At 32.6% G+C, this 21,976-nt stretch overlaps 4 protein-coding genes across 8 annotated transcripts; 3 read left to right on the forward strand and 1 right to left on the reverse strand.

The window, feature by feature from the left end:
• The first annotated feature begins 4,324 nt into the window (after nt 1–4,324).
• On the forward strand, nt 4,325–6,282 carry LOC112714517 (rac-like GTP-binding protein RAC13). 5 transcript variants are annotated; one of them, XM_072204408.1, is made up of 9 exons: nt 4,325–4,481; nt 4,700–4,848; nt 4,929–5,040; nt 5,137–5,224; nt 5,308–5,417; nt 5,517–5,580; nt 5,659–5,723; nt 5,810–5,875; nt 5,964–6,282. In XM_072204408.1, exons 2-9 carry the CDS (start codon nt 4,841–4,843, stop codon nt 6,060–6,062), a joined length of 612 nt encoding a protein of 203 aa, XP_072060509.1. In that variant the 5' UTR covers nt 4,325–4,481; nt 4,700–4,840; the 3' UTR covers nt 6,063–6,282. The 5 variants fall into 5 exon arrangements, with proteins under 5 accessions (XP_072060509.1, XP_072060510.1, XP_072060511.1 ...); XM_072204409.1 differs by having other exon boundaries at nt 4,329–4,848; nt 5,169–5,224; XM_072204410.1 differs by having other exon boundaries at nt 4,329–4,848; nt 4,932–5,040; nt 5,169–5,224.
• A 7,815-nt stretch (nt 6,283–14,097) lies between these two features.
• LOC112718114 (WUSCHEL-related homeobox 9) lies at nt 14,098–15,596 on the forward strand. Its single transcript, XM_025770013.3, has 3 exons — nt 14,098–15,037; nt 15,126–15,363; nt 15,452–15,596. Coding segments are annotated over exons 1-3 (1,131 nt in total). The 5' UTR covers nt 14,098–14,145; the 3' UTR covers nt 15,453–15,596.
• A 3,508-nt stretch (nt 15,597–19,104) lies between these two features.
• Nucleotides 19,105–21,510, forward strand: LOC112714518 (ras-related protein RABA1f-like). Its single transcript, XM_025766134.3, has 2 exons — nt 19,105–19,591; nt 19,856–21,510. Exons 1-2 carry the CDS (start codon nt 19,371–19,373, stop codon nt 20,286–20,288), a joined length of 654 nt encoding a protein of 217 aa, XP_025621919.1. The 5' UTR covers nt 19,105–19,370; the 3' UTR covers nt 20,289–21,510.
• LOC112714519 (uncharacterized) lies at nt 20,806–21,599 on the reverse strand. The gene is made up of 2 exons (XM_025766135.3): nt 21,072–21,599; nt 20,806–20,998 (listed from the first exon to the last, which is right to left on the reverse strand). The coding sequence occupies exon 1, from the start codon at nt 21,485–21,487 to the stop codon at nt 21,104–21,106; it is 384 nt and encodes a 127-aa protein (XP_025621920.1). The 5' UTR covers nt 21,488–21,599; the 3' UTR covers nt 20,806–20,998; nt 21,072–21,103.
• Between the last annotated feature and the right edge of the window lie 377 nt (nt 21,600–21,976).

The raw sequence follows: 21,976 nt of genomic DNA on the forward strand, positions 1-21,976 counted from the left end.
TCGGTAGCGGTTTTCTTTGCCTCATCTGTAACAAATAGAGGAGGAATCTTCGCTAGGTTTAAGTGATCTTCCAAATCGAGACTCCGGATGGTGAGTAACGCGAGATACCTCGAGGTTGAATAGTTGTCTTCATTCAATTTGTCAGCTATGATAGTGAGGGGTTTTTTGGTGGTGGAGTCATTGAGCTCGATTTCCATGGTGAAACGAAAAAAAATTCAAGAACCTAAACTCTTGATACCATATCAGAATCTTGAGTAACAAGATTGAAGAACGTGCAGATGAATATTAGAGAATGAGAGAAGAAAGTAAATTTGATGGATTGAATATTAGAGAATGAATATCAGAAAAATCCTGTTTTTCCAAAGAGTAAAGTTATTATATATAGCATATACACAAGCCATCCCTGATTAGAGTAGAAAGACTAATCTATCCTCTAATAATCATAATAGAATAGAAAATTAATTCACTAACTCAGCTAATACTCTAACAGATATAAATATGATATAATATTTGTTATTTTTAACTTTTAAAAATAAAATTTTTTACTTTAGTATATAAAATTTACAAATTTGTGTATACTAAATTTACACCAAGTTACCTCAATTTAATCCATTTTATTTCAGATTGTTTTTGGATCAAATCAGAAAGCTCAAAATAGACCCGATGATCTTTTAGAGTCAGGTCCAAATCTAACTAAATCGGCTTCACTCCGATTCATGAACACCCCTAGCTGAAGCCTCAAGCGGTCAAGCCTTGTCCACTTTTCTTTTATGTCACCACCTTGTCCACTAACACTGTGTTTGGTTCATATATGGGTGAAGACATAGACACAAATACACAAATATTGAAGACATGGACACGGATTCGGTATGCATAACGTATTTGTGGCACCGAAACGCCAAAAACTTATTTGACTTACCGGTCAATCAGATAGTACAAAATAAAAATGTTCCTTTTAATGGGATCTCTTTTGCAATTGCATAGAAAATAGAGGGGTCACTTATTAATTTTTTAAATAAATATATTTAGCTTAGTTGTTAAAATTAGTTGAACCTTCAGTATTTAGTTAACTATTACTGTCGCTTCCCTCTTCCTCCCTTCCAGTCTTCCTCCTCTTCCTCTGCTATCGTAAGCGCACCGCCCCTTCCATTATTTCCACCGCCGACAATGACTCAAACCTTCATATCGCCTCTCCTAGCTACTCACTCCTTCGTCATGTTACCAGTTCCTTCTCCTTCCCACTCAGCCATGGTGGCTTCGGCACTGTCTTTTCCGGCATGCTCAAAGTTCACTGCCCACACTCTGCCAAAAATTGCAGCAACTCATCGGACGAGATTCGACGTTTTTGAACCATAAAAAGCTTGGTTTTTTGGGATTGAGAAAGTGTTCAGTGTGAACCTTTCTTCTAAGGCGGATCCAAGTATATCAACAACTTCATATCTAACCACGATGGTATTGACCTTCATTGTCGGTCGCCTTCGCTAGTTGATGGTGTCGTCGTCTCGATCAATGGAAAGAAGGTACTGATTATATTATTATTCTGCACTTGATTTTTAAATATCCCCTTTTGTTTTCCCAAGTTTCGTCAACTTTGTTCAAGTATATCCCTGTGTGCATGTGTTTTGCTGAATTACCATATTGTTGTTATTTGGCAAAGGGTGACCGGAGATGAAGATATTCCTGCGAGCATGCATCTCGCCGATGAAGTAGAACTGTATGACGGAGCAGACCATAGAGTTGGATTAGTTGAGGGTGAAGGCTTTGTAAGGACGGAGTCAGACGAGTATAAGTTACACGAAGATGAAACAGAACACAACCATCTTGGAGAGGCCGATGGAGACAATTGGGATAGGATTGAATTGGAAGATAATTTGGACGGTGTCGGAGGAATGTATGACAATTTTACGGAAGATGACTTATGCGCTGTTGATTCTGGTGAATCGATAGGTTCGATTGATTTTGTGAACTTGAGCAGGGAGAAAGTTTGCCGCTTTAATTTGCAAATATTGACATTGCGTTTGAGTTCTACCAGGCACATGCAAAGCACCATGGTTTTAGCAGGAGACGTTCCAGGAGCGAAAAATGTGGCGAAGTAAGGATACGGCAGAAATTTGTGTGTCACTGAAAAGGGTTCAGATTGGTAAAGTTTTACTTAATTCCTAACCGGCAAAATAGGCCAAGGGCCGAGACACGGTTTGGATGCCCTGCAAGGATGCAGGTTTGCATGGACGATGAATCAGGACGTTGGTACGTTGCGTACTTTTCAAACGAGGATAACCACCCCATTCTTGAATTGCGATTTTCTTTCATACTCCCAAGCCATCAGAGGATGAGTGAAATGGACATTGAGCAGATGAACAACATGTGCAAAGGAGTATTTTCATATCACGAATCCACACTTTTATGGCGAGCCTAGCTGGCGGGTATCATAATGTCCCCTACACAACAAAGGACATGCACAATGTAAATACGAAGCAACGATGGTAGGGTGGCCTAGATGAAAAATCGTGTTTAAGATATCTCCAGAGTGCAAGGCAAATGATCCAGCACTGTACTACAAAGAAGTTGTTGACTGGGAGGGTATGTTACATCATTTGTTTTGGTGTGAGAGCACCAACCAAATTGATTACCAGGTATTTGGAGATGTTGTTGCATTTGATGCAACGTACAAGAAAAATATTCACCTTTCACCTTTGGTAGTCTTCTCTGGTGTAAATCAATACTGCTATTAAATTGTTCAACTACTAATTATACATGCAATAACTATTTTGGATTTTTTCTTCGTTGTTCAGGCATGTAATATTTTTTTTGGTATAGTAGAGAGGACCATATAAAGGATTGGTCTAGTTTTAACAATATTATTAATAACCCAACCCATGAACCCAACATTCGTTTTAAAAAAAAAGCATACATATTCATATAAAAAAAATATACTATACAAGTCTATTATTTTTTTCGGATAGATATTGGATGCAACCAAGTCCAACCCAACTTTGTTGCAACATGACCTGCGCGACCCGAAACATCTTCTGCCTCTCCTTAGCCAGTTTCTCGCCCACCTTCTCCATGCCGCTTCAATCCTTCACTGCTGATCCTCTTGAACAAAACCAAATATTTGCCCAAACCACCAGTACTTGTCATCCATGTTCCAGCGACGACAGTAACAGAGCTAAGGTAATAAATTTTTCAATTTCATCGAGGCAGATGCACCGTTCAATGACGGTGCAAATTCTTGCTCGGTGATTCCACACGGAGTAATTTCCTAAAACTCAAACTGCATAAAGGTGAGTGACAGCAACGTAAATTCGTGCGTTTCTTCTATACAATAGTACACGTCCACGACAAATTTCCTTCTCAACCCAACTTCATCGTTCTGTAGTTTAACATAAAACAGAGTACTTAACTCTAATTAATTTGAACTTAAAAATTCATAAATCTTTGCTATATTAACCTGGATAGATATTAGATCTATAACAATAACCATCAAAAATTTAAATTTCTAAAGTGATCCTCTGACACAAAATTTATAAAAGGTATTCATTAGCCAATCAAAACAAACAAATTTTAGAATAATCTTCACCGTTGAATTAAAAAAATAAAATCCAATGGTCCAATCTGGCTGACCTAATTCGTGCCCTGAGGATATATACGTAAGGAGACACAAAATTTTCACTTTGTTTAGTAAATATATACAAGACAAAACATAAATTACAAATATCAATATTATTTTTATCCAAAAAAAATCACCACTATCACCACATTTGAAGATAGAAATGAAAAAATTTATGTCTTAGACTTTGTGTCTCAATAAAATAGCAATACACAAATTTTACGTATTTGTGTACTAATATATACTACTGTGTCTCTTCTTATTTTATGTATTTAAAATCAAACATAAAATATGAATGTAAATGTGTCACCATGTCTCAAAATTTGGTGGACACACCCACTAAACAAACACGCATAAATTAACAAACAAATGTTTCTGGACAAAAATAACATATACCTGTAAACAAGGGGGACCACCATTTAATGGGCCTTATATATTGGACCCGTGTTAATTATTGATGCTATCCTTAGACCCACATTGGAAATTTAAAGAAAATCCACTTCATGACCAAATAAAAAAAAAAGAAAATCCACTTGTACTTCTTATTAGTCATCGCCAAGTATGATGAACTTAGTGGCACAAGGGTTCCAATCTTATCTAATGTTAATACGGTAATTAATATGAAAAGAAACTAGTAATCAAAACATTTATCGACAAAATGTATTAAAATTCATATATCTTGAATGTTGAAGTTGAACATCTTCATTGCAATTGGTGTAAGGCATTAAGATTTGGGCATGTAGGACCCATGGAACAGCCTTGGCTAGCTAAGCCCAGATAAGCAAAGGAAGAAACTGGGAATCTCAACAAAGTCAGAACTAACTTTTTGACTTGCTTTCATATCATATCATCCCTTAATCATTGTACACTGGTAAATTAAGCAAAATTCCATATGCCTTTCTCCAATTTTCATCATTGATTCATTCCCTTCCTTTCCCTACACTTAACCAACTAACGCCACCACTATACTTACTTTGTGTTACCTTTTGAATAAAGTATAATAACTCAACAAATATTGCCTAAGGGAATTTTTCATTCTCTTCAATAATGAGAAGAACTCATTTTTCTTTCTCTGTTAATCTCTTTTAGTTCATCAAACTATCAACATCACAGCTTGAACAGTTTAGGGCATGAGATTTTCTTCACCCTCTCAGCTATTGGTCCTTGCACTCAAAGGAAAGAAAACAAAAGAAAAGAAAGGCCACAACTAAAGTTGCTGCTAGGTTGTTAATGTTAAGGTCCAGCCACCTTCCTTTCTTTCACTCTTTCAACTTCAAACTTGTGTTTATAAGTAAAGAATCTCTCTTAATTGTTCAAGAAGAAGAAGAAGAATGAGTACTGCTAGATTCATCAAGTGTGTTACAGTAGGGGATGGTGCTGTTGGAAAAACCTGCATGCTTATATCCTACACCAGCAATACCTTTCCCACCGTAACTATTTTTGGTTTATGTTTCCTTTTTCTTTTTTCTTAATGTGCACATGCATGTGGAGAAAGAGTAATTAGCATTCTTCTCCTTTTATGATAGGATTATGTTCCAACAGTGTTTGACAATTTCAGTGCTAATGTGGTGGTGGATGGCAGCACTGTGAATCTTGGTCTGTGGGATACTGCTGGTTAGTCATCTCTGTTTGTTTCTGATATTACATCATTAATGCTAATTAACTATGTTAATTTGGTTTAATTGTGTGGATTACAGGACAAGAAGATTACAACAGGCTAAGGCCTTTGAGTTACAGAGGAGCTGATGTGTTTCTTTTGTGTTTTTCTCTCATCAGCAAAGCCAGTTATGAGAATGTTTCTAAAAAGGTTTTCTTTATGATTTTTAGGTTATTAATTAATTAATTAATTAGTATCTGTCACATTTCAACAAGTCTTTAAGAAGATTATTGAATTATTTATTAACAGTGGATGCCTGAATTGAGACATTATGCTCCAAATGTGCCTGTTGTGCTGGTGGGAACAAAACTAGGTAACTTTTCATGAATTTGTTGCTTATTTCTTAGAGCTAATCATAATATTGGTTTCAATTTCACTCTGATTTGCAAAGATTTGCGAGATGACAAACAATTTCTGATTGATCATCCTGGATCCACACGAATTACAACTTCTCAGGCATGTCATTAATGTCTACTTAGAATATGAATTGAATAGCTTTTGTAAGGACAATTTATTGAACAATTATTGTGAATATTTAACAGGGTGAAGAGTTGAAGAAAATGATTGGTGCAGTAACTTATATTGAGTGCAGTTCTAAAACACAACAGGTGAGTATGAGCACTTCATTACATTTAACAAGTTCATTACATTTCATCTTTGTGTTCTGATTTTCTTCATTACTATTTTGTGTTTTAGAATGTAAAAACAGTTTTTGATGCTGCTATAAAGGTTGCATTGAAGCCACCAAAAGCAAAGAAGAGAGCACGCAGGAAAAAGACATGCAATTTCCTCTAAATATTTTCATTCCATTTTACTTTTTGTAACTGGCTTAAGTCGCATACAACATTTAGTAGAGGATTCTCAATTCAATCACTGTCACTAATGTGAAATATCTTCACATAAAGATAATAATTAAGATATAAACATTAATTATGTCCAACATTTAGTCAAACAATTCTTAACTATTATGAAATGTGATATTTAGATTTTAATGCAGTAAGATGCATCCTAGCTATTCATTCAGATTACAGAGTGCTCTGACCCAATTTATTAGCAGTTAGGATGCTACCCTTGAAACTACTTCTTCATCATATTCCGTAGATTCTTCCGAATTACTAGCTGCTACATTAAATCCAAGTTTTGCCGTGACGTGATGATGAATTGATGATATGAGTATTTCAATCCCGCAATTTCTGTAAATTTCTTAGCACCCCAAACTAAATGCGTTGCTTCAAATTCAAGTTTTCCATTGAAAGCACAATAATATGGAATTCAAAAAAACAAACAAAATTATGTATGATGAACTATACACTGGAAGTTAAGTGCTCTGAGCTATATATTCAACATTAACTCAAGAGCAGTGGAATTACATTAACTCAAAGAAAACTTATACATGCAGTCTTGTGGAATACATTTTAAATTGAGAAATGCTATTTGTACACCAAAATTAGCCACTAAAATCAGCCACCAATGTATTTGTATATAAATATATGTGTGGTTTAATTTATTTTCAATATGTATTTGTATTCCAACATGTATTTTATATTAGTGGCTGATTTTAGTGTACACGTAGCATAACCCTTTTAAATTATTGGTGTCAACTATTTTTTATCGACCAAATATTAAATATATATATTAAAATCAGTTACTAAAATTAGCTATTAGAATATAATACATATTGGAATATAAACAAACAACAACAATAACAATAAAGTCTTGTCTCACTAGGTAGAATCGGTTACATGGATCAAACGATGTCATTTAGCTTTATTATGTATATTATGTTTACGGAGAAATCGTTTACATGTAGATCTCATTTGACTATTATTTTTTCAACTCCGTTACGTTACCAACAGCATTTCTGTCAACTTCTGCCAACTCTTATTTATAATTGTATTTAATGGAAGTATCTTTGTGAATATGTCTAATAAAAATGTCTTTTCTATAACTATGTTTAATAAAAGTGTCTTTATAAATATATTTTTTAGATGTGTCAATTTATATATATGTTTAAAATATAATAATTAATCATTGTTAACAAGAAGTTGGCAGATAATATGTTGATACCTTATACTTTTCTTTATTTTTTTAGGTCTTTCTTTGTCTTTCACTTTTTGATATAAAATAATTTTATATATTTATACAAAATACATATTAAATAATTTTAATATATAAATAGTATTTTTTCTATTGTATTATCATTGATCTTATCTTAACATTTACATATTTAGATATTCAATTACACTTGAATTAACATAGTAGTACCCGTTCATTTTTGTATGCTTTCTTATCTATGTATTTGAATATAATAATTGTATCTAAAAATAACAAGGACAGTGACAATAAGGGAGAGAGAGTTAGTATTTTTGAAGTAGACAAATGGTGTGTACAATATTTTCTTTTCATTGATATATATAGGGGTTTTGAAGTCATGAAATAAATGTGACACCACCAATAGTTGTCACAACTTTCTGTCTCTAACTCCAAATTTTTTGTGCCAACGTATATTATAAGTATGTTTAGTTGATGGCATGTGCAACAACATTAAAGCATTGAATATCCACCATGTTGTGTATTTACTACGCGCATGTTAGCATTTAGTGACTGTCGTTGGCGCAACTTTAGCTACGACACACATACCCATCTCATGTTTTGCATTAGATTAATCCCAAACATTTATGGATATCATGTGCTACCCCAACTCCTTTTGAAACTAAACTAGAATATATATCAATTATAATTGTTGATTGTGTTTAATTAAGGTGATAGATTAAGTATTTGGGGTGACGTAAACAAAGTATGTATGTCTTTGCTTCTGACAATATGAATTAAATTAAAGTATTCCGATCCGTCAAAGTTGTGAAAGAAGATATGATAGATGGATCAACAATGTACTTTAGTTTGAAAAACTATAAAAGCATTGAAGTGATCTTTATTGGATAAGTAGTAGTACGTTAAAGAGACTTTGATTCACTTTTGATTCGATGTGTATTTTCTTTACGTAAAGTTCCCCCACAATCACAAATCTTGGAGACTCTCACAAGAATCAGATAATCATTTATGATGAGTACTAGTGGTTGACCATGTATTGATGAAAATTCAGGTGCAGTCTATTTTACGTGAAGTTGATAGTTAATCATCTAACGGTTCTTAATTATTAACTTCACGTGAAGTTAACTGACTGCACCTGAGTTTTCATCCCATGTATTTTAACTATTTCACTTTTATTTATTTTTCAAAGCATATGTTAATAATCATGTTTATCCCAACAATAAGAAACCTAGATACAAAAAGGTAAGTTATTAAAGGCATAGATAGATAGAGGTGGTGGTCCATGAGGAGCAGAAAGATGTGACTCACTACTCATTTTTGGTGGAGACAGAAGGGTGAGAACAGAATAAAGTGCAATATAATTAGAATGGAAAACAAATTCATTTTCTGATCACAAAATAATTAATGAAAAATGAGTAATAAATAAATGTGGACAGAGATGCAGAGGATCAAGGGGTGTGGTACCGTCATAACTAGAAGTGCAAATTCAAAAGAGAGATGTAATTAATACAAGTATAGAGAAAATATAGCAACCAAAGAATGGGGGTATCTGCAATGGCTTCACCTATATATATGACAATTCTGTACGGACATCCATGTAGCTTCATTTTCCTTCATAATTCATCCACCAAGGACTCCCTCTTACGTGCGCACCTTTTGCACTTTTCCAAGCTGCCAGGGAGGGCAAAACTTTTCAACTGCTCTAGTCACATTTTTTTTTTAATATTAGATTAATAATAGTATTTTTTTGAATTATAATTTAATGTGATAGTTCTTTAAAATGTGAAATGATTTAATTTATGAAGTATTTTTAAGAGGTACAGAAATCAGACCGTCCAATTTTTAGGTACAAAAATCGGATCGCTCGGACCATCGGATTTGTTTTTAAAAAATTAAAAAAATTTGGAGTACACAAATTGGACCGTCCGATTGTGTACTCCAAATATTTTTACTTTTTTAAACACAAATCAGATACCCCAAATTTTTTAAAATTTTTAAACATAAATCGAAGGATACGATTTGTGTACCTCCTATAATTTTAGAAAATACCAAAAATTATTATGTTAAGATATAATTTTCATCTTAATTTCATATCTAAATTTTTTAGCCTGCTCTGCTCTGGATGCAATTTATAATTCTTACACTAATATATTCATTTAATTTAATGATAAGTTATTATTAATGAGTGTTTGTAATAAAATCATTTTAAAGTATGTGTTATAACTTATAAAGTAAATGAAAATAATAAATCATTTTATTTTGTTCTCCAAACACTTAATAATCACTGAAGAGAAAATAATACATACATGTGCATGTATATATATTTTCATAGATAATAACAGATTTATTAAGGACAAGATTACATATTTATAGAAAGGAAAAGTATAAAGTAGCAATATATTATCTGCCAACTTATTACCAACAATAGTTAATTATTATATTTTAAATACATATATAAAGAGATACATTTAGAAAATATATCTATAAAGACATTTCTATTAAATACAGTCATAAAAAAGATATTTTTATTAGATACATCTACAAAGATATTTCTATTAAACACAATTATAAATAAGAATTGGCAGAAGTTGGCAGAAATGTTATTGATAACGTAGCGAGATTGTAATAGAAATAAGTAAAATGTTTAAGAGAATAATAGTAAATATTAGATGACTGTTAGAACTTAAAAGACTTTAATACTAAGATATATTTAAAGTTTCAATATTTAATGTTGAATTTAAAAAATATAGTTCTTTTTACTTAATAGTTAAATTTTAAGGTATGGTTTTTCATTTTCTTTAAATATTTAATAGAAGCCAATATTTATTAGTATCTTTGCTTCTTTTTTTTATTCAAATATAGTAATACAGAATACTTGTGGACAAAAAATATTTATTATCACATTGTTTTTAGACATAATTTTTTTTTATCTTATGTAACATTATAATCAAGCTTTTTGTGACTTTAACAGTTAACTTAGTTTTTTTTTTAAATTGTTTCTTATTCTCGATCTTTGAGACAATAAAAAGACAAAGGGAAAATTGTTAAAACTTTTATGGTTAACTAATAATAAATTAGAAAGAAGAGGAGTGTGTTAATTGGATTAATGGCGAAAACGCCAAATGGGGTTTTGCTGGGAAGGTTGTGGGGCATTAATAATGGGTATGTATAGGTCTCAGGAAGGTCTAGTTGAGTTTCTAAAGTTGTTTGATGCGATTGTAATCCCAATTTTGTGCCTACTTTCCTCTCTGTCTCCCCCAAACAGAGATATCTCCATGCATGGTCCCCTCCTAACCTTTCATATGTCAGATCATTACCTATTAATATAACAAAATATTTCCACTATACACATACATAAAACAAACATAAAATTATCACTTTATATTAAATGCATCAGCCACCTATTCTACCAAAAAGAATAATGCATTTACCTCTCTCTGTATAATCATTAGAGTAAAGCAATTATATGTAGGTTATTGTTGGTGCCTAATTTAATAACTACTTTAACTTATAACAATATAATTACACCATGCATGCACGTTTTAAGTGAATACTGTTTAGTATATTTTTCCCTCTAGATACTAACATATTATCATGTATCAATCATGTGTATTTTGTCTCCTGTATGTAGTGTGTATGCTCGCTCCATCAATTGTATAAAATTATCCTCTTTATTAAAAATATAATTATTTATGTATTTTTTTAATCAGTTTAATTCTTTTAAAAAATAATATCATAATATGATATCAAAACTTTTATCATCAAAAGTTTTAAAATTGATTCTTATTGATCTCAAAAAAAAAATATAACATAAAACAAATAAAAAAATTCATATGCAAAATTTGTTATTATATTAATCATTGTGTATCAAAATACATAAATTTTTTTATTATATTACTGTAAGGAAATTTAATTATTGTCTATATATTGTATATTTTTTATTATTCTATTATAATGAATTTAACTATTCTAATGACTAATTTTTAGTATATAGAAAATATTTTTGTTTAAATAAACAAATAAATGAACGACAACAAATTAAAAATAAATTTGTTAGAGATATATATAATAGTTCATGTATTTTTTAATATTAGTTTTAATGTTTGAAAAAAATAATTTCATAATATAATATCAGAATTTTTATATCTAAAAGATATAGAGTTTAATTTTTTGTTAATTCTAAAAAAAATAAGATAAAAAATTATATAAAAGCTCAAGCAAATTCAAAATATGTTATTATTTGAGGAAGTATGTTAAATATAATAACTATTTATGTGATTTTTTTATTAATTTATTAAATTAAAAAAATGGTAATTTTATGATAGAATTAAAAGAAAAGCAAAGTATGAGTGTAGTTGATGTCTGTGGTGATTCTTAGCTTAAATTTTTGTTGACGTATATGATGAGTCCAATGGCACGAGTGTAGGATAATCTTAACCTAGCTACCTATCTACCAATTAAAAACCAGCGTCTGGTCATTCTGTTCATTTCTGTAAGAATGACAACTGAATATAACCTTACCTTAGCTTCTTTCATAATTTTTCTTTCTTTTACACCAAACCAAGAAGAAAATCAAACTGATTAACTTATCCTTGTAGATCTTGAGTACTATATATATTCATTTACATGTCCATTGAATCTCCTAAAAAGAAGGGGGAGCAACTATGCACGTGCTCCAGTAATGCCTCCTCCTATTCACTATTTAGACGGGAATGGATTCTCTTTAGCGAAGAAAATATTGGATGGTGTTCAGTGTTCAATTTTACTATTTATTGCTCTTTTTTATTTAATTTTGGTCCCACTTATAAAATTAAAGGTGAGAGATCACACTTTATTCTCTCAAGTGTTTAAAAAAATAGAGAAGATCCATTTTCCTATTCAGACCGAATCCATTTAGCAATTACTATAAATAAGCCTTCTAAGATTTATATATGTGTTTGCAATAATACCTATAGTTAGGTAACATATACTCTATCTACATTATTTTCATTAGAGATGAAGAGAGTAGCTAAAATTAGGTTGAAGATTATTGTACCGGATATATATATATACACACATGTCTTAACTAATTAAGCGTAAGCAAGTTATGCATTCTTTTTTGATATCCAGCAACATAAAAAGTAATAGGTTTGACCAAATATTATTACTTCATCATGCAAAATAGAATCATATAAATTAAATTAAATGTACTTGTTCTTGGAATATATATATTGTCGCTACTTTTGGCTAACTATATGAACTCTTGACATTTTGTCATGGTGCACGTCATTATATTACAAATCCGTCCACATTTCCACACCATAAGTGTTTATCCCCCATCCCTCTTTTCCTTTTTAGGGATTAGCTAATAAATATTTTGTTCAGGGTACTAATATAGTAAGTTTGTTTGGGGAAGTTACACATTCGAAAATTTCAATATATAGTAATCTATTTTGTATTTGATGAAAACTTGCCTTTAAAAAAATTTAATAGAACTAATTAACCATAATAGTGCTGTGTTCTTAACAAAACTCCTTTTTAATTGGAAGTAATTTATGGATGATAGCATCTTGATTCTTGAGTATTATGACCCACTAAAATCGGAAATTTTGTAGTTTCAATACTGGTAAACTATCAGCATTACTGCATTACACACTGAGATAAGGTCAGCTAATTGCTTTTGGGTGTTGAGATTTTGGATGAAAATTCAATCAATAATTAATTATTAGTTTATGGTCAAACAAATTAATTTATTACTAAATTATCTTTTTGTGCTTTTGTTTCTTTTCCTTTTCTTAAATATTATTATTATTATGAGGAAGTATAGAGAGCTAACAGAATATCTATACAATGTGTATAATGGGATATAGGGATTTTTGATTTTGTAGGATATCAGATGTTTATTATTCTTGGTATCTGGATAGTTATTTTGGATAGTATGAGTGTATTGTGTTTAAGAAATTAGTAATATTTTATCCTGAATGTTGATTTTTTAACTCATATTGGGCCAGATAAATAGCCCATTATACACATTATACAAGGAAAAATATGAGAAACCAATGGAATATTTGTACAATGTGTACAATAGAGGTTTAGAGAGTATTAGAGATATAACCATTAGTGTTAACTTTTTCTATTAGCTGAAACTTTTGGAATGAGCGGTATCATGACATGGTATTAGCGCTTTAGATCCGAAAGGTCTAGAGTTTGATCTTTGCTAAACTCGAAAATTAGTTTAAGTTTTTGGGAAGATGTTTATTATTCCTAGTACTCGGATGATTATTTTAGATAGTATTAGAGATGTTCATTTTGTAACTTATATAGCCCATTGTACACATTGTACAAATAACCTATTATCTTCCTAACGAAACTCTATTATACAAATACTCCGATGGCTTCCTAGCGAGATTTTAGAATTATTTGTATCCATCGGAAGTGACGATTGGGCAGTCAACCTAAACTCTAAATCTTTGAAGTTGAAGGTGTAAAATGGTTTAATTTAGTTTTAGAAGTAATTGAAGGGAAAATGAAATGGGAATGGGAAGGAGATAATAAATATGGCCCCTCGAGTCAATGAATGAAATCCACTACCACCGCCTTCCAATGATAATTAGTGGTGCATACTCAATACGCAACCAAGCCCGATCCTCTTCTCACTTCTCATCATCATCATGCTAGTAGTATGCTACTTTCTCTTCCTTTTTCTTTCTTATTATTATTATTATTATTAATTAATTAATAAATAAAGTGTATATATGTTGATGAATTTTGTTAGGTAGAGAGAGAGACAAGAGAGGGTATATAAAAGGAAGGATAAGCAATTTCTTTCATTCATTCATTCATATTCATGGCTTCTTCTAACAGACACTGGCCAAGCATGTTTAAGTCCAAGCCCACATGGCACCATGATATCACTATCACCGCCACTGCCTCTTCTTCTTCTTCTTCTAGTAGTAGTAGTAGAACCTCTCCTTACTCTTGCGACGACAGAAGCCCTGAGCCCAAGCCCAGGTGGAACCCAAAGCCCGAGCAGATTCGGATCCTGGAGTCCATATTCAACTCTGGGATGGTGAACCCTCCCAGGGATGAGATCAGGAAGATAAGGGCTCAGTTGCAAGAGTACGGTCAAGTTGGTGATGCCAATGTCTTCTACTGGTTCCAGAACCGCAAGTCTAGAACCAAACACAAGCTCCGCCACCTCCACACCAAGAATAACCCTCCTCCTCCTCCTCCTCCTCCTTCATCCACCTCCTCCTCCTCTTCCGACAAGTCATCATCCCCACCCACTACTACCACTACTACTACTACCACCACCAATACCTATTTCAATACCCACAATCACACCGCCACTATTCCACCACCACCACCACCGCCGCCGCCGCACGTGGCTGCTGAGACTTTCATCTTCCCGCTGCAACATCATCAAGGTATAACATCATCCCCGCAAGGGCTTTTCTTCTCTGAGCTCTCCAATGTGGTGCAAGCTCATCATCATCAGCCGTCTCCACCACCACCTCATCAGCTCATGATGCATAACGTCGTTGGTCCCTGCACTAGTCTCTTGCTTAGTGAGATCATGATGAATAATAATGCTTCAAAGAAAGAACAACAAGAACATGCCAGCAACAACAATAAGTCCCTCAAATTAATGCACCACACACCAAAGCTTAGTTTCTGCGTCACTCCACCTACTACTACAACCGCCACCACCGCCACCGTCAACGCTCTCCTCACTCAAGGTAACATGAATACTATTCAAACTTGTCTAAAGCAGTAAGTAATAAATTAATAAGAATTGTATTGTGGTGTGTGCATGGAATGATGCAGATGCAGTAGGTAGTGGAGATGGAAGTGAGAAAATAACGGTGTTCATAAATGATGTGGCGTTTGAGGTGGCGGCGGGGCCATTCAATGTAAGGGAGGCATTTGGGGAGGATGCAGTCCTCATTCACGCCATAACTGGTCAACCTCTTCTCACTAACCAATGGGGTCTTACCCTCCACTCTCTCCACCATGGCGCTTCTTATTATCTGCTTCTTCATACCCTCCCTCACGCACCTTATTAGTAACAAATCACTCCTCATTTTCCTTCATTCCCATTTCTCATCACTTACTTTGATTACTTATTACTCACACTCAATTTTTTTTTGCAGATTTAGCAAGGGTAGACAAGTGTTGAAGGCATAGGATCGATGGAGGGGTTTAGATCTATCTATATGGTGTTATGTGTTTGAGTTTAGAGTTTCTTCTATCACTTTCCTACTATTATATTATAAAATATATATATCTTTAATTAATGGCAACTACTCCCATGAAGATGGCAAAAACATCTTCTCATGATGATCCTTGTTCAAAAAGTGTAACTTATTTATTTAGCAACATTTTAAATAAAAGTAACACTTTTACTTCAAATCAAATCAAGCCCTACAATCTATCATCCAATGGTCAAAATGATGTATCTTCACATGATGATAATCATTAAATCTTCATTGGAGTAGCCACCTTAATTAATTACCTACTTATTACTTGTCTACTTTGTGCCTAGGGTTATATGAATACGAGTTCTTTTAATTTCGCCAATTTACTTCTACCATGTAATCTTCTTACCCACCCTATATTAGTCCAATGAAAACTTTCTTAACTTGTTGCTATGGTCGTATATATGGCTTTGTGCCTCTCATCGTTGTTATATATAGAAATCTATATAATGTATTTTAGTTAATTTTACTTTTTTTTTTAATGCTACTCGTAATAAATGATCATAAGATAAGATGAAACGTGGATTATATAACAAATGAGAGTTTACACTCCATTTTATAATGTGATCTTTTGTTTATAATATGGTAGTTTAATTACATCAATTTAGCAGGTTTCAGAAAAAGTTGTATCAAGTACAATAGATACTGAAGTATGCTTATACTATAAATGAATCTTCTAAATAATTTTGCAATTAATTATTTTTTAAATAACTTAAAAATATAATTAAAATGAAATGAATATTGTGAAGATAGTAATGAAATAATGAGATTTTTACCCATAGAATATAAATATCCTTAAAGTATAAAAGTAGAAAAATTTTATAGAAAAGATAAATTTCTGAAATTTCTAATGTTATATTAGATTCATAATTTTTTTTTTCATTTTTGTATTTTTAGCAAGTATCTTTTTTTATAAAAAATGAAATAAAATTATACAATAATTAAAAGAAAAAAAATTACCTTTCCAAACATTTAATTTCTATATGTTATATGTTTATTAGGAATCCCAAATCGAAGTTAACACAATCTGTGCACTAAATGTCAACGTGCAGTGGATATATATTAAAGTTCCAGCCTGCTACTGCCATGAATGTTGCATTTCTAAATCTTACCACCGTTGCCGTTCTACTCCACACCTATGTCATTTCTCGTGTTACTTATTTCATGCGATTCTATATTATGAATAAAGTTTATGGATGTGAACCCTAAAGTTTCAAATTAAGGAATAAAACAATAATTTACACTTTTATACGTGTCTAAAATAAGTACACTTTTATAGCACCGTATATATTGAACAAGATATAACCTAATAAGGAGTTGAATAAAATTTGAAATGAAGAAGGGTTTTTTTTTTCCGGATTTCGTATTAGTCTGATCAAAAGAAACAGGAATCTACTTCACTGTATGCTATTTAAAACCAAATCTTGTTTACACGAATCAGAAAGGTCTCACCTGAAACGGAATGATACCAACATTTCCGTACAAGTTGCAAATATGTGTGTTCAAAACTGGTTAAAATTATTCAAGCAAGAATAACATTATTTAATTAGCTAGCTTATTAAATCGAAATCATTTAATAATTAATACCTGTTCCCTTATAAATTTATCACTCACCAACGTCTTAGAATATAATTAGGATCAATTAGCATTATTTAACATATGTAAGCAGCGAATGACAATGATATTTGATCATTTAACTCAAAAGAACACAAGAAAGAGAAAATAGGCTAGTCGATAAGGTGAAATAACATAAAAAAAAAGTGACAAAAAAAAGAAGAATGACATAAAAAAAATACAAAAACTACTATGATTTCACCGTAAGAAAACAACCTATCTTTTTCAAGTAAGATACCATGACTCTGATACCATGTCAGAAATAAGAGACTAAACTTGGAAAATAATTTGTGTATTATTGAGTATATTCAAGTTGTCTAGAATGATACAATATAAAAGTATTTATAAGTGCTAAGAGAATCAAAATGATAAAGACGTAATATCTTATAATAAATATTTAGATATGCTAGTTTATCTAGAAATCATCGAATATTTTATGTTATTTATTATAGATTATTTTATATAAACAACTAATTAGGTGATTTCATTATAAATAAAAATAACTTTTACTTGCTCTGCAAAAGAATTTGAGTAACATAAATTAGTAAAGTTTGGTTATTATGATGAGAAGAACACGCATAACTGGTATGGCAAATTATGTTGTTCAGAAGGGAGTGACTGTTCATTTGGTATGAAATTGAAGCACTAGATGGAGAAAGGGACAAGAATAGGATAGTAGTAACGTTGTTGAGGAAGGAGAGGTTGAATTTGAATTTGAGAAGGCCGGTGATTGGTTTACGTGTAAGTTGATAAGAACAGTATTTGGTCTCAATGTTTGATGCCTGCTTCGATTTGACACACCGATTTCGATTTATCATGGACAGACTTATCTGCAATAATCTGAAATCAAATTCTTCCCTCACTCCCTACTCTTTTTGATATTGCAATGTCACACTGCACCCACACATGTTCAATTCATCAACATATATATTATTTTCTTCTGCATGCTCAATTCAACCCATCACGTACCTTATGGTATATATATATATATATATATATATATATATATATATATATGTGTGTGTGTGTGTGTGTGTGAATTGAACCGATCATCATATCATATCATAACATAACATTTACATGCTATGTACAATCATGACCACAACGACTTTTATATAGATATCTATCTATATATGTGTCAAACAATTTATGCTCGCCAGAGAGTTTAATTTCATGTCACATGGATGGGATTTGAAGATAGCATTCATTCATTCATTCATACCTTTTCAAAATTATATTAAACCTTAGCTTGTTAATAAACATTATTAGAGTGATTTTATATATGTATCCCGCACGAGGGTAATGTTAGGTGAAGAAACAGTCACCTTGACTTTAATTTGATTGGATGTCCACTCGATTTCACTGCATTTTTCGGATGACTAAATAAGGCTGCATTACCAAGTATGTCGAGATTTACAAGTAATGTATAGTTGAATGAGTCAAACTATTATAGATTAGTTAATCCTCCTATATACAAATTTTTATTATAATGTAAAGAACAAAAGTCATTTATTTATGCCTTTATAATTAGGTAGCTGTTATTGTATAGGACAAGGGAATAACAAGACAAATCCCATCCAAAACCAAAAGAACCACTCATGATTACGTAGGTCTAGTTGATATATAGCTGCAGCTATATACATCTTTTACATGAATTGAACCATCACTCATGCAGAATATATATAATCATCACCATTAACACTTTTCAGTTTTCCCTACTCCCTACTTGGCACGCTAATGTTGTCTTTCTCTAACTTTTAATGATTTACTTTGGGCTTCAAATAATTCACATGAAATACGGCTATGAAAGTGGCCTTAATAGGCCCAATACCCGAAAGCCCATACATACATAGTTGTTAACGGTTTAAGCCGTTATAACAAAATATTAACCGAAAATTGGGAGTACGTTAAACTCTTTTGGAACCACAGGCATCGTTTCATTTCATTCCCTGAATTTGAGCATTACTATTGCACCCTGTTTCCGTTGCCACTTCTTCCAAACCTGGATTTCAAAACCAATAAACTATGGTTCTGATGATCCTTAGTATTTTCAGATTCAACGCCAATCCATCTCAATATCTCAGACAACACCCGTCTCAAAACCAAAATAAAAATCAATTCTTTCTTTGATTTTCTCTCTCACTTTCTCTTCATTCATTCTCTCTCTTTCTCTCTCTCTCTCGATTTGTGATTGAGGCAAATGGGGGCGTATACCGCTGATGAAGATTACGATTATTTGTTCAAGGTGGTGCTGATTGGTGACTCTGGTGTGGGAAAATCGAACCTTTTGTCGAGATTCACCAAGAATGAATTCAGCAATGAATCAAAGTCCACCATTGGGGTTGAGTTTGCCACAAGAAGCATTAGGGTAGATGATAAGATTGTCAAGGCTCAGATTTGGGACACTGCTGGCCAAGAAAGGTAAAAATATTTCATTATTCATCATTCCCTTTGTGAATTTGATTCCCCCTGTAAAAAATATGAATATCCATGATTTGTTATTGGAAGCTTACACTTTCATTGTTTCAATTATGTGGATTGAGTTGTTCTGATGAAATGACATTCACAAAATCTGGATAGATGTCTCTGAGGCATTTAAGATTGTCATTTTTGTCATCATATTTTGTAGAGAGATTCAATGCCTAATGTGATATATAACTCATCTTGCATTGCTTTTAATTCAAGGTATCGAGCAATTACAAGTGCATACTATCGAGGAGCCGTTGGGGCATTACTAGTGTATGATGTTACCCGCCATGTAACATTCGAGAATGTGGCAAGGTGGTTGAAGGAGCTGAGAGATCACACAGATGCAAACATTGTGGTTATGCTTGTGGGAAACAAAGCAGACCTCCGCCATCTGCGGGCGGTTTCAACCGATGACGCCACGGCCTTTGCTGAAAGAGAGAGCACATTTTTCATGGAAACATCTGCTCTGGAGGCCTTCAATGTCGAAAACGCCTTCACAGAGGTCATGAAGCAGATCTATCATGTTGTGAGCAAGAGGGCACTCGACATTGATGATGATCCAACATCTTTACCAAAAGGGCAATCAATCAATGTTGGGTCTAGAGATGATGTTTCAGCAGTCAAGAATGGTGGATGTTGCTCTTCCTGAACTTGCACTCAGAATCTCTCGATTTGCATATTCCTTGTTTATATCAATGTAGAGAGCATCATTGTCGTAGAGAGCATCACTCTCTAACCTTTCTATTTCTTTGTCTATAGAGAAATCAAATCAGCCTTAGGAAATATACACTTTAATTGTGCTTGCTTCTTATTTTGTTGTGTATTATCAAGGTATTCGTTTATTTATCTAATCTAATATAATTCATTCAGTACTTTGCTTTGCTTCACTCTTGTCTATGAATATTGGCAAAAGCATCTAACCTTGTTCTTTCCCCAATCATATGCAACATTCAAAGTGAAAACTAAGGTGTAGTCGACTTAATGGAAAGTTGATAGTTGATAGTCGAGAGCCGCAGAATGAAAATTTAGTCAAATCAGTCAAATCATCTACCGGCTCTTAGTTATCAACTTCTACTGTACCTGAGTTTCCACCAGCATTCAGTTATGTTTTAATTTTGAAGTTTGAACATCAAACAGAATTAACATTGTTCTAAACTCCATAATCATTGTTCTTAACCTCCACCTCTTATAAAACATGAAACAGGGTTATACAAATTCCCTATCCATATCAAAACGAACAGCTAAAAAATTAAAATAAAAACATCAGCACTAAGCACTGAGCAGAGTTGATTATAAACATGAAACAGCATTGCCCTATTGCAGCGAACAGCACCTCCAAGTTATTCATCGGTATAAACCCTAAAAGAAGCAAAATCAAAATTAAACCTTGAAATACTCAAATTGGTGAAAGTGGAGGAACTAGGTCACCAACCGAATTAGGAGAAAACAGAAGCAGCGCGTGATTCAAGGGCGAGTTTTGTCTTCGTCAGTATTCGATGCAGAGGAGGAGGAGGAGGAGGAAGAAGGAGAAGGAGGAGGAGGAGGAGAGTGGTCGGAGCGGAAAGAGAGGAGAGGGTTTTGGCCCTTGATGACCCAACCGAGGGCAAAGAAGGCGAGGCCGGCGAGCAAGGCGGTGCCCCAAGCGTGAGAGTACCACTTGCTGTATTCTCTGGTGGCATACTTCCACTGATCCTTGAGAGTGGAAGGATCAGGGTTCACCGTCTCCGGTGGGTTCACGTGAATCTTCTGATTGTGCCCTGAATACTTGCTTGAAGACCCATTCTTCCCACTTCCATTTGAAGAAGATGGTGGAACAGGGTATTGCTTTTTTGGATCACTTTCTCCCATTCTTCAATCACCGAACAAACCACATTACCTTAGATTCTTAGAACATATTTATATGCCACGTTTCATGAAATCATAGATCACATATTCACACGTGTCCCCCAAGAAAAATTCCTTTCCTTCTCTTCAGTTTTTTTTTTCTTAATTTAATAATTTTAAAAAGTTAGAATTATATAAAAATATCCCTCATATAAAATTGTCCTTATATAAAAATTAAGTAAGAATTATAAATAATAGATAAAAATTGCTAATTAATTTGATTAAATTATCATATAAAAGTTTTCAATTATTATATAAAAATTATTTATTTGAGTAATTACTTTATAAAAAATTTAAAAAAAATAAAATCACTTATATATAAGAATTTTAATTGATAGAGTTTTTAGTATGTTGTTTAACAGTTTGTGTCAGTAATAAATTTTTAAATAAAATTTAAATTTGTGATGAATTAGCTTTTAATATATCGAATTAAAAATATCTTGGGCAACTAAA

Source organism: Arachis hypogaea, chromosome 10 (genome assembly GCF_003086295.3).
Source record: "Arachis hypogaea cultivar Tifrunner chromosome 10, arahy.Tifrunner.gnm2.J5K5, whole genome shotgun sequence".
In the NCBI taxonomy this organism is placed as follows: Eukaryota; Viridiplantae; Streptophyta; class Magnoliopsida; order Fabales; family Fabaceae; genus Arachis; species Arachis hypogaea.

Bases quoted from the DNA above. Each gene is read 5' to 3' on its own strand.
- LOC112714519 (XM_025766135.3), bottom strand. From the start codon at position 21,487: ATGGGAGAAAGTGATCCAAAAAAGCAATACCCTGTTCCACCATCTTCT.
- LOC112718114 (XM_025770013.3), top strand. From the start codon at position 14,146: ATGGCTTCTTCTAACAGACACTGGCCAAGCATGTTTAAGTCCAAGCCC. The intron at 15,038-15,125 runs GTAACATGAATA...GGAATGATGCAG, and splicing joins CAACGCTCTCCTCACTCAAG to ATGCAGTAGGTAGTGGAGAT.
- LOC112714518 (XM_025766134.3), top strand. From the start codon at position 19,371: ATGGGGGCGTATACCGCTGATGAAGATTACGATTATTTGTTCAAGGTG. The intron at 19,592-19,855 runs GTAAAAATATTT...TTTTAATTCAAG, and splicing joins GACACTGCTGGCCAAGAAAG to GTATCGAGCAATTACAAGTG.
- LOC112714517 (XM_072204408.1), top strand. The intron at 5,225-5,307 runs GTTAGTCATCTC...TGTGGATTACAG, and splicing joins TGGTCTGTGGGATACTGCTG to GACAAGAAGATTACAACAGG. The intron at 5,876-5,963 runs GTGAGTATGAGC...TTTGTGTTTTAG, and splicing joins GCAGTTCTAAAACACAACAG to AATGTAAAAACAGTTTTTGA.